This window comes from Mauremys reevesii, linkage group 3 (genome assembly GCF_016161935.1).
Source record: "Mauremys reevesii isolate NIE-2019 linkage group 3, ASM1616193v1, whole genome shotgun sequence".
NCBI lineage: Eukaryota > Metazoa > Chordata > Testudines > Geoemydidae > Mauremys > Mauremys reevesii.
This window is the reverse complement of record NC_052625.1, coordinates 147,983,774-147,996,324: the sequence shown is the minus strand read 5'-3', so window position 1 is coordinate 147,996,324 and position 12,551 is coordinate 147,983,774. Positions and strand designations below refer to the sequence as shown.

The 12,551-nt window shown below is 39.2% G+C and overlaps 1 protein-coding gene across 7 annotated transcripts in view; it reads left to right on the top strand.

The window, feature by feature from the left end:
- The window catches only part of BCKDHB (branched chain keto acid dehydrogenase E1 subunit beta), a 267,752-nt gene that overhangs the window by 49,674 nt on the left and 205,527 nt on the right, over nt 1-12,551 (top strand). For all 7 annotated transcript variants that reach the window (XM_039532510.1, XM_039532511.1, XM_039532514.1 and 4 more), the window contains exon 6: nt 5,431-5,539. In XM_039532510.1, the coding sequence (XP_039388444.1) occupies nt 5,431-5,539 (109 nt within the window). The remainder of the gene's footprint in view (nt 1-5,430; nt 5,540-12,551) is intronic.

Sequence of the window (12,551 nt, the reverse complement as noted above, 5' to 3'; positions counted from 1 at the left end):
ATATAGAACTGTCCCTACAGCAGTTTTCATTGGGAATGTATGCTTTATGACCACTAGAGTCTTATTATTTCATGACTGAGACAAGGAGCTGGGTATTGATTTTGTTTTGTTTTGTTGCTAGGGTGAATGAAGCATTGCATATGTTGGTGAGAGAAATTTCTCTGTTAGCACAGATCTGGGGAATTAACAGTATCGTCACACTGAACAAAAGACAAACTGCAATACAAGCATCAGGTTAAGATAACTATTCCAAAAAGAATGCAGTGCTGAAAATGAATACAGTATTTTAACTTCCGATAGGGAGAACATGGACACCTTAGGAAGTAAGGGGAAGAAAATCAGTAAGTTGTCCAACTCAAGATATGATGTTGCTGCCATCCAAGATGGACACTTGAAGATGGGGCTGGCTTTAGGGAATTAATATTCCTCTCAACCTGCAAGCATCTTTCTGTTTTGACGGATCAGTAGTTTAAGCAACCTGGCATTTTCAGTGATATTACTTTCAAACTGCTGCTTTTTGTCATGAAAAAAACTCATACCAGACTGATTCCTGTTATATGGCCACATGTTTTTTTCCCCATTTATCTTTTACCAGTATCCATTTATTAAAGCATAAGAGAGCCTTCAAAATGTTGAGACTTTTCTAAAGATTATTGAGAGTCCCTTCTTAAGAGTATCTGATTTGGAGAACAGGGTGCATAGGAATGATAGATTATTTAGGTTGATCTAAAGGAAAGGAAATTATATCCCCCCACTTTCCTTGAAAGGAAAAAAAATAAAGGAAAAGAATTCTTCCAGAATGTAAAAGACATGGTGCCAACTGAAATAGTGCATGTGCAGAAAATAAAAAAATGGCAGCTAACTATAGGTGACTGACTCAATAAAAGATATCTCCTTGCTCACCTTGTCTATACACTTTTTAAAAAACCTTTCTTGAGAATGGCTGTGGAGAAGGAATGGGTGATGTGTGTGTAGTCAACATTATTTCCTTGTATCATCATGCTTTTCCAAAAAAGAGTCCTCTCAAGAAAGATTTTAAAAACCTGTGAAAGAGCCAAAGGGCAGTGTCTGAAAATTGTGGTATTATATCTATTTAACCTACAGATTTTCTTCACATTAGGGAGTGAAACATTTAATACCTTTTGCAAAGCAGAGTAATACTTGCCCACTTACCATTCAAAAGAACACCCTTGAAGTAAATGACCCAGTAGCATACCCTGACTTTCCACAGTGGCTCAAGGTTCTCTGTACAGAACAGAAGTGATCATGTTTAAACAAAACTGTGAACTGTGGTTCTACTGAGTTCCATGTCTTTTTTTCTTCCCATTGTAGACAGAAAATTAACAATGGGACAGTGTAATAATTATAGGGATCCTTGTATTTATTCAGAGTATCTATGAGAGTTAAAACAAGATTCCCTAATATAGTTATAGCATGTTTTCTTTGTTTTTTTCCCGTGTGAACTGGCAACCTGCCCTTCTTGAATAGCAGCAAAAACATATGCGGCGTGGCTCCTACTGCATTTTAGAACTGTGTTTAAATGGTTATTGCACTTTAAATAGGAAACACTGTACCACCATAAACTTATCAGAACACATTATTTGTGTTAGTTTCAGATGTTCTGCTGGCGAATTCCCTTAAAGACAAATTGAATTTATTTTAAATTGTTACTTTTTATATCATTAATTTAAAAACAATCAGATGAAAATTTGCAACAGCTTAATGTTCAGGGTAAACTTGAAAAGCCGATGTGAATTTCAGTCACTTGATCAGAGATCTTCAAGCTCATTGGAGAGGGGCAGATAATGCTCTTGTCTTCTAGAAAAACTTTTAGAGTGAAAAGTTACCACATTATAATAAATTAAGAACCTTGAGCAGGAGTCAACCCACTCTTCTGACACCTCCACAACATCTGTTAATGCTTAAAAAATTGCATTAAGTTCAGAGTTAAGACAGAATTTGTATTTTTGAGATGTCAACAGTCTTAAATTGTTACTCGGAGACATTTCACCAGCACTAAATCCATACACGTTTTAAAAAAAAATTTAAGTTCATGATTATATGCAAATTATTATAGGTAGAGCTGATAGCACCATCTATAAGGTTGCCCAATACTCCCCCTGTCAGACCCTGTTTCAATTGCTTGCTTAGTTAAATTTTAGTATGTGATCATGTAATTAAAGACTGTATCTTAATGCGTGTGCACAAGGAGGCTGTATTAAGGTTACACAGGTAGTAATAATTGTTGTATTCTCAAACTTTGGAGTGTTTGATTTTTCTACCTTAACGTTGTTTTCACATATTTTTATAAGTAATTATTAAGTAATTTTTAATTTTTTTTTAATAGGGTTTTTTTTTTTTTTTTTTTTTTTTAAACACTTTTTCCCCTTTTTTCTTTTTCTTTCAGCAGGAGCAGAGAGAAGGAAGAAGAGAAAACAGAAGAACAGAGATAGTAGTGGTGTTCATGCCACAAAAGCATTTGATGGTTGATGGGTGAGAGAATAGCTGCAGGGGAGAGTTTTGTTGAGAGAGAGAGAGAGATGTTTTTTTTTGATTTTTTTTTTATCATTCAGGTGGTGGGTGGTGGTTGGGGGTTTGGATAAACTTCAACTTGAAACTTTGAAATTTTTCTTCTTGTTGTATAACTAGTATTGTGTCCATTAAAAACAATTTGAATTTTGAAATTGAAAGAATGACAGATGACATTTGGATGATAAAAAAAAAAAAAAAAAAAAAAAAAAAAAAATAAAATAAAAAAAAAAATTTTTTTTTTTTTTTTTTTTTTGTTTGCTCTGTCATATATTATATATATATATGCTATATGTGAGTAATACATATATGATGATGAAATAATACTAGTTAATGTGAGACTCTGACATATCTATTCAGATTCGTGTCTGCTAACTGCTATGGGTGCTTAAATACCAAAGTGGTAGGTGCTTTTATATGTATCTATGATAAATAGGTAGGAAAAAAACACATTGTATCTGGCATTCATTTTTTTTTAAAGTGGCTCTGTCACATTTGTATTCAGAATCTGAAGCCCTTTGTGAAACTAGGACTCTTGGTACATTTGTTCTGATGTCATATGTTAATGACGCCTTCTGGACAAAGGTCCTTTGAGACATTTTTGTACTGAAATCAGATGTATTTCCTGATACCCACATCTATACTGGGAAGTGCTTTCTAACCCAAACTCAAATGGTTCCCTAGAGCTTGCCTGAAAGAACAAGTCATCCTGACATTGTGGAAACACAAGTTAATTACCAATATTGAGTAATGGATCAATTATCACATGGAAATATTTAAATTTGTTGTAGTTAAAGTTACTAGATTATGCAACTGTGTCTAAATCTCTAGTCTGGATAAACTCTGAGATCCTTGATTCACTGCACTAGACAGAATTTTACTTCCCAAACCAGTACAAATTAAACGTGTCACAGCCTCCATACTTCCAGCTGAAAGAGTCAGCAATCAGAAGTGAATATTCGAATGTTATAATCTTAGTGTAATTTTCTTCCTCTCCCTTCCTCCTTCTTCATTTCTTTTCCCTTTTCATTTCTTTTTCTGTCAGTCTAGATTTGGTTATCAAAGGTCCTTCCATTTCAACATAGCACTATATTGCTGTAATTGCGTGAGGGACAGATCTTCAGGGTTAGATACATGAGTTGCAGAACCACAGTTGCACATATCTGATGTATGCATCCAGATACCAGAATGAACTTGTGAATCAATTGTCTGTGTATACAGATAGCCTGGTGTGGTAGGGATCTAACTGGTTATGTGCATATACGAATAAATGGCTTGTGTGCATGCGAACATTGGGTATGTGCACACCTATGTATAGTAGGGTAACTGCATCTGCCTAATTTAAGAAGTCCTAGCCAATCATGTTAGTAGACTATCCAGTATTGATATTGGTTTCTATACCATGTTTCTTCAAGTGTGAGACAAGGCGTATGGTACATGAAGTTTACTCAGCTCTTGCTACCCTTGCATGGATGTTCAGAGGAAGGGCTATAAGAGTGAGTGGTTAGGAGTCAAAAAGGGGAAGAATGCCTTTAGGATGGTAGAGCTTATAGGATGTGGTTGAACCTCATCCTGGAGGATTTTTCTGTTTACTTTCTGATTGCGTTAACTCTTTGTTTAGAAACACTGTTCTCTGAGGAAAACACCTTGCTGATTGCAAATGTCATTCCTTTATCTTACAGTGAAATAAAGTTTTACTCTAATAAAAGTTGTTGGACTTTCACCATTTCTGGTTCTCCCCTCTCAAGTAAATGATAAGAGAGCTCCCATGATAGCACAGGTGCCAACTGGACAATCCAAACTACCTTATGTGAGCAGAATTCCTCAATGTCTGACCCACTGCGGAGAGGAGGACTGTTCCATGTCTATTTTGAGGGGAAGAAAATACTTTTAAGAACCAAAAAAGCATTTTAAGTAACATAATTTTATTTTACTACCCCCGTTAGCGCACTTTAAATAATTTTCATCCTGATTGACTACTCATTACTTAAAGCAAAGTAATTGCTCTTATTTGACATTAAGTGAAATAATTTCTGCTAAACGGTGAGATTATGTAAATTTCACTGATTTGTGTGGTATCGCTTTTGAGTATGGTATATATCAACATTACTAGTAAAGGTTTTAAGTATTGTGCATTAAAGTCTATATCTCTAAATATTGAACATACTGTATTTGTGGTATAAATGTTGCAGCCTTATGAGGATTAAGACATTTTTTTAAAAGAGAGAATCTTGTAGCAGATGGGAATTTCCACATTATTTAGAAATGGTCACTATAGTAGCATTTAAGAATAGTTGTAGATTTAATTGTAGATTACCGTTAAACTTAAAATAAGCCTCCTAAATATAGGCCCTGATTCAGCAAAACCCCCAAGCTTGTGCTTAAATTTTGCCACACTGATGTTGATGGGGGATGGATTTAAGCACGCGTGTAAGTGCTTTGCTAAATCAGGCATAAACAAAGATTTTTTTTTTAATTTTTTTATTGTTAATAGCAATAGCTGCACTTTTAGGAAAAAATGAAACAAGATAGAGTGCAACACATATATAGCAACAAGTAGCGTTTCCAGCAGCTAGTGATGGTTCAGTAAATGTTCAGACGAAAATCCCGGTTTTGTTATTTGTGCTTTGCTTGCTCCTGATATTCATCATTAGTCTCCTTCATGCTGCTTCTAGTCAGTTTTTTTTTACTAGGAAGCGGCAGAAACTTAACCCAGCGTATAAAAGGAAAAACATTCTGAGCTGTTAATCTTTAAACAATGATTTGGTAAAGCCTGACCATAGCAGATTTTACCTAAGTATTTGTGTAAACTCACATAGCCTGCTAACCTATTATCTCTGTATCTAATCCTTAAATAGCTGAATTATATTTTTAATCAGTTTTTATAAATAATTTTTACAGGTTGTTATTCCAAGAAGTCCTCTTCAGGCCAAAGGACTATTACTATCGTGCATAGAAGATAAAAACCCCTGCATATTCTTTGAACCTAAAATACTTTACAGAGCAGCAGGTAAAAATGTTTCTTATATGTAGTGTGCTCCAATAAAATGTGGGGTGTGTGTGTGTGTGTGAGAGAGAGAAAGTGTATACTCAATGTAATTGATGCATTTTATGTTATGGGATCCATCTTTATATTTATTTGTCTTTTTTAAGTGTTTAATTATTTAGTGTGTGTTTTAGAGAAGCTGCTCAAAAATTGGCCAAGGTTTTAAAATATGAGTGTCAAAAGTTAAGTACCCAAATCCATTTAAGCATCTGATCCAACTCCCACTGACATCAGTATTTGTAAATCGTAAGTAGTGAAGTCCTGATTCCAAAGTCAGTAAAAGTTTTGCATTCATATTGGAATGAAGAATTGAACAGTAAAAACAAGAAGAGTCAAGACACCAGTGGAAATTACTCTTTATGATTAGGGAAAGGCGTCTTTTTAAAAATAATATAATTATGCCTTCCAATACATGTGAGAGACAAACAGAAACCAGCCTTGTAACAGAAAGACACTGGACTGAAGAACTGTCCTGGCTATGTAAAGGCAGTTCGAGTGTACATCATAGCCACCTGCTGATTTTCAGGTAGACAGTCTTCAGGTGTGTTTTGAAATATAAATTATGTCCATTTCATTTTTCTTTACCAGTAACTGCCTTTCAGGGGCATTATCTTTTTTGTTCTGATAATTTCTGAGAACATCATTTATGTGAGCTAGGATATAATCTACAGTACATTTGTGATAATGTCTGGAGGGGGCCAAGGTTTTGATACTCCTAGGCTTTTACCTTTATTTAATACCATCTTTATGGCTCAGTCCCTACCCTTCCTTAGCTGTTCTTTTGAGCTGTTTTGCTGCTCTTGGGAGCTGGATCAGTTTGCAGAAGAGGAAGAACAGTGGTGGAGGCTAGAAGTTGCTCTTGATGTGGTTCATGGAAAATTGTATGAGCTCACTGGTTGGTGTGTTTCTCTTTCTGCTCCCTGCTGTGCTGCTGACCTGAGAATCATTGCCAGGCTTTCCTGTGGGGCCACTGCAGCAGAGGGGGATCTAGTGAATTCAGGCAGGGAAAAGAGCCACCAGTTCTGTGTGAAAGATGTCAGTGCAGCTGAGGGAAGATTTTAAATTGCTACTGCCTCTGTCTTGTGGTCATTCCCCTAATCACTGGGCAGATGTGGCAACCACCTTTTTATTGTCCCTCGTAAATGCATTGATCCCAGCTGCTGGAAAGTGATGGCACAGAATCAGTGGATTTATTCTGAGGTTCTGTGGGAGAAAGAAGCATAGTGGCTTCTTAAAGGTACACGGTCTGCTTCTTTATTCTGTTGGGTCGTCTTCACACCTGCAGTGGCTCCAGCACAGCCAGGCATTCAGGAACCTGGCCCTGTTCCCCTTAGCAGCATAAGCAGGAAGAAGTAAGAGAGGAACTAAGAGAAGAAGCAGTGCCTCAGTGAGAGAGCAGGGCTGGGTCCGGATGTGCATGATCATGTAAGGGTACGTCTACACTTCAGTTGGAAGTGTAATTTTCAGCTTGGGTAGACATGCATGTGCTAGCTTTGATTTGAGCTAGTGTGCTAAAAATAGCAGTGTAGCTTCAGCAACATGAGCATGGCATAGGCTAGCCAGAAGAGTACTTACCTATGGTCTCAGGTAGAATTGTATTCAGATGGCTGCCTGTGCAGCCACAGCTACACTGCTGTTTTTAGTACACTAGGTATCCCAGTGTGCCATGTGCTGCCATCTGTTGCAGTACCTTCTGGAAAGTTTTGTCAATGTGTTGAGGGATAGAAATGACTTGCCCATGGATCTCTGGGTAATAGGGATCATGTTCCCAACATGCAATGTTCTCCATCCCATAATGCTATCCGTATCTCATAATTTTTGACACTCCACCCTTTTAAAAATACTCCCACAAACCCATATGGCACTTCTCACTGCCCACCATCTCTGACAGATGCACTGAGCCCACACAGCTCTTTACTATTATCATGAACAGGGGTGCTGGAACAGTTTTTATAGTGGGGTTGCTGAGAGCCACTGAACCAAATTGTAAACCCTCTATATAATGGTAACCACTTCAAGCCATGGGGTGCAGCATCACCCCTAGGTCCAGCACCTATGCTTATGAACATCGCAAATACAGGTAGAATGATTCTCAGGTATTTCCAGACCTGCAGGAAGAACTGCAACATTGGGGACAAGACGATTTCTTTTGAGGACAGTTTGCGAAGGGACATACCGAAAACCAATTCATGGTTGTTAGTGGTGTTCATGGAGCAGCTGCAGCCACTTCTGAGCTTTGGAAATGAGCACTGACTGGTGGGATTGCATTGTAATGCAGGTTTGGGACAACGAGCAGTGGCTGGAGAACTTTCAAATGCAAAAGACCATTTTCCTGGATCTGTGTGCTAAGATTTTCCCAGCCCTCCAGCTCACAGACACCAAAATGAGAGCTGTGTGGACCGTGGAGAAAGGAGTGGTGATTGCATCTGGAAGCTTGCAATGCTGGATTGCTACCAGTCAGTGGAAAATCATTTTGTAGTTGTAAAGCCCACAGTGGGGGCTGTTATCATGCAAATGTTGTGCCATTATGTATGTCCTGCTACACAGGATTGTGACGAGCATGACATTCTGGATGGATTTGCAGTAACGGAGTTCTGAACTCTGGGGGGAGGGATAGCTCAGTGGTTTGGGCATTGGCCTGCTAAACCCAGGGTTGTGAGTTCAATCCTTGAGGGGGCCATTTAGGGAACAGGGGTTTAAAAAAACAAACCAGGGGATTTGTCCTGCTTTAAGCAGGAGGTTGGACTAGATGACCTCCTGAGGTCCCTTCCAACCCTGATATTCTATGATTCTAACTGCCATGGGGCTAAAGCACACCCATCCCTATTTTGGCACTCGCCTACCACAGAGTACGTCAACAGAAAGCGCCACTTTTCTATGATGATTCAAGTGTTGGTGGATCACTGGGGACGCTTCACTAATATCAGTGTTGGCTAGCCAGCGAATGTGCATGGTGCTTGCATCTTTAAGAACAAAGGACTATTCAGAAAGCTTTAAGCAGAGACTTTCACAGATGGCACTAAGCTGGAGAGGTAGATATGCTGGAGGGTAGGGATAGGGTCCAGAGTGACGTAGACAAATTGGAGGATTGGGCCAAAAGAAATCTGATGAGGTTCAACAAGGACAAGTGCAGAGTCTTGCACTTAGGAAAGAAGAATCCCATGCACCGCTAAAGGCTGGGGACTGATTGGCTAAGCAGAAATTCTGCAGAAAAGGACCTGTGGATTACAGTGGATGAGAAGCTGGATATGAGTCAGCAGTGTGCCCTTGTTGCCAAGAAGGCTAACGGCATATTGGACTGCATTAGTAGGAGCATTGCCAGCAGATCGAGGGAAGTGATTATTCCTCTCTATTTGGCACTACTGAGGCCACATCTGGAGAATTATGTCCAGTTTTGACCCCCCCCCCCCACTACAGAAAGGATGTGGACAAATTGGAGAGAGTCCAGCAGAGGGCAATGGAAATGATCAGGGGGCTGGGGTACATGACTTACGAGTCAAGGCTGAAGGAGCTGGGCTTGTTTAGTCTGCAGAAGAGAAGAGTGAGGAGGGATTTGATAGCAGCTTTCAACTACCTGAAGGGGGGTTCCAAAGAGCTGTTCTCAGTGGTGGCAGATGACAGAACAAGGAGCAATGGTCTCAAGTTGCAGTGGGGGACGTCTAGGTTGGATATTAGAAAACACTGTTTCACTAGGAGGGTGGTGAAGCACTGGAATGGGTTACCTAGGGAGATGGTGGAATCTCCATCCTTGGAGGTTTTTAAGGCCCAGCTTGACAAAGCCCTGGCTTGGATGATTTAGTTGGTGTTGATTCTGCTTTGAGCAGGGCATTGGACTAGATTACCTCCTGGGGTCTCTTCCAACCTTAATCTTCTATGATTCTATGATTCTTTCCTGATTGGCAGATTATCAGTGGTGGTATACCTCTACCTCGATATAACGCCGTCTTTGGGAGCCAAAAAATCTTACCGCGTTATATGTGAAACCGCGTTATATTGACCTTGCTTTGATCCACCAGAGTGCGCAGCCCCACCCCCCTGGAGCACTGTTTTACCGCGTTATATCCGAATTCATGTTATATCGGATCACGTTCTATTGAGGTAGAGGTGTATTGAAATTTTTACTCATGAGATTGGGATATTTTTCCCAACTAAGAAAATATCCGATTTTTATAGTTGCTTGTTGTGTCCTGCATAATAGCTGTGAGGTATAAGCTGCTGCTGGGGTCGAGGGTGGAGATGGAGCACAAAGTGGAGCTATGTAGTTGAGGGAGAGTTTGTAAGCATAATTTAACGGTCAGCTGCATTAATGTGGTATGCTTGGCTGTACTTGTGCCCTTAAGGTTTGTGGGCTGTTAGGAATTGTGTAGTGCTTGGTGTACATTTATACATATAACACTTTTAGTGAACCTATTCCTTTTTTGTTGCTTGTTATGCATTTATCATTATTACACTGTATTTCACTGAAACTATGAACTATGCAGTGTGTGCTGTATGTTTACACATCCAACTGGGTGTTTTATTGTTCTTGTGAATTCTGTGGTGCTGTACATTCACAAGTACTCGGTGCTTTGGGTACTGCTATGCATTCTGCAGTATGCAAGAACAACCGTACTGGTTCAGATCAATGGGCCATCTAGCCCACTATCCTGTCTTCTGACAGCGACCAGAGCCAGATGCTTCAGAGGGAATGAACAGAATAGAACAATGTGGAGTGATCCATCCCTTGTTGTCCAGCCCCAGCATCTGGTAGTCAGAGGTTTAGGGACACCTGGAGCATGAGGTTGCATCCCTGACCATCTTGGGTAATAGCCATTGTCCATCAAGAACTTATCATTATTTTTGGAACTCAGTTATACTTTTGGTTTTCCTAACATCCCATAGCAGTGTGTTCCTGAAGTTGGCTGCGTTGTGTGAAGAAGTACTTCCTTTTTGTTTGTTTTTAAACCTGCTGTCGATTAATTTCATCTTGTGACACCTAGTTCTTAAGTTTTGCGAAGGGGGAAATAACACTTCCCTATTTACTTCCTCTACACCATTCATGATTTTATACACCTCCATCATATCCCCCTTAGTTGACTCTCTTCTCAGATGAACAGTCCCAGTCTTTCTAATCTTTCCTCATATGCAAGATGTTCTATACCCCTAATTATTTTTGTTGCCCTTCTCTGCACCTTTTCCTATTCTAATGTATCTTTTTTTGAGATGGGGCAACCAGAACTGCATGCAATATTCAAGACGTGGGCATACCATTGATTTATATAGTGGTGTTAAGATGTTTTGTCTTATTATCTATCCCTTTCCTAAGGGTTCTAACATTGTTAGCTTTTTTGACTGCACATTGAGTGAAAGTTTTCAGAGAACTATCCACAATGATTTCAAGATCTTTTTCTTAAGTGTAACAGCTAATTTACATCACCATCATTTTTTATGTACAGTTGGGATTATGTTTTCCAATGTGCATTACTTTGCACTTATCAACATTGAATTTCATCTGCCATTCTGTTGCCTAGTCACCCCCCCCCCCTTTCCAGTTTGTTGTACTGCTATCTCTTCTCATATGAGTGTAACAATGAAATGTTGATACTTGTGTCTTGTTGATTTGGGATGAGGCAGGCACCATCTTGTGCTTGCCAAGTTGGACCAACAGGAAAAGGCATTTTTAAAATATGTGAGGTGTTTTAAGGGGAATAGTGGCTTCCGATCTCTGTGACCCTGGGCAGTGGAATTTACAATTGTGACCAGAGCAGTCAGGCAGGCATTGCTGGAGGACTGTTTAGGATTGACATAGGTCACACAGTGTCTACAGTTGCACTACGTAGGTTGATTATGGCTTAATGCCATTTAGGGAGGTGGTTTTACTGTGTTGCCTCAATGGGTGCTTATATCTGCTGGAGACAAATTTGAGTGTAGACACTTGCACAAATAAGTCACTACATGCCAACTTCCCTTGACCTAACTTAATAGTGTGGACCCAGACCTTAGCCTACAAAAGAGTGTAATATCATTCACATTGGCTGTCCCCTGGCACTTGCTGAATATAATTGTCAGGTTGTCTGCGCATTGATGTAGATTAGTGAAGTTTCACTCAACTTTAAAATAAGTGTATTATGTAAATACAGGTTCCTTTACAATATTGTGTATATGTAGCTCAAAGGAAAAACTACTTTCCACTTTAGATGTTTTCCTACGAAATATATCTTACGTGTGAAGTAGCTTTATTGTTTCTTTCTGCAGTTTTTTGGCAGTGAAGAAATCTCTACAGAAGGTCAGAAGCAAATAGAATCTTGAAAACAAAAAAGGCAAGGGAGGTCAAATGTACTCTGGGCAAGTCTACACTGCAATTGTAAGTGTGACTGCAGTGTATGTAGACATATCTAAGCTAGCTTTGAGTTAGCTACTGCAAGTACAAAATTGTGGCAGCACAGGCTTCAGTGTGGGCTGTACAAGCCTGGCTGGCACCCCGGGTACTTACATGGGTGGCTAGCCCTTGCTGAAGTCTGTGCTGCCATGGCTTCACTGTGTTAACTAGATCCCAAGTTAACTCGGGTATGTCTACATGTGCTGCTTTCACATCTTCATTTGTAGTGGACACACACCGTCTGTTGCTTGATTTATTTTGCCCTGGCAGGTTATCGACTTCCACTGGTAATTTTCATTACATGTTATTTTAGTAGGAAAAAGGCAGTGTATTTTCAAAAACATTTTTGTGAGCAAATAGCATATTGTGTTAATATTATTTTCATTATGGTAGTACCCAAAATCCCCATTGTGGGATTGGGACCTCATTGTGCTAGATACTGTACAAATACATGTGGAGACACAGTTGTTGTGCTTCAGTAATAATGATGGTAAATATAATAAGAAAATTGTAGCAGTATTCAAATTTATTTACCTGAAATGCTGTTAGAATACTAACCTTTCTGTCCAGTTTTTAGTGGCAATATATCCTTACTGCAAAGAAATTCACACCAGCACT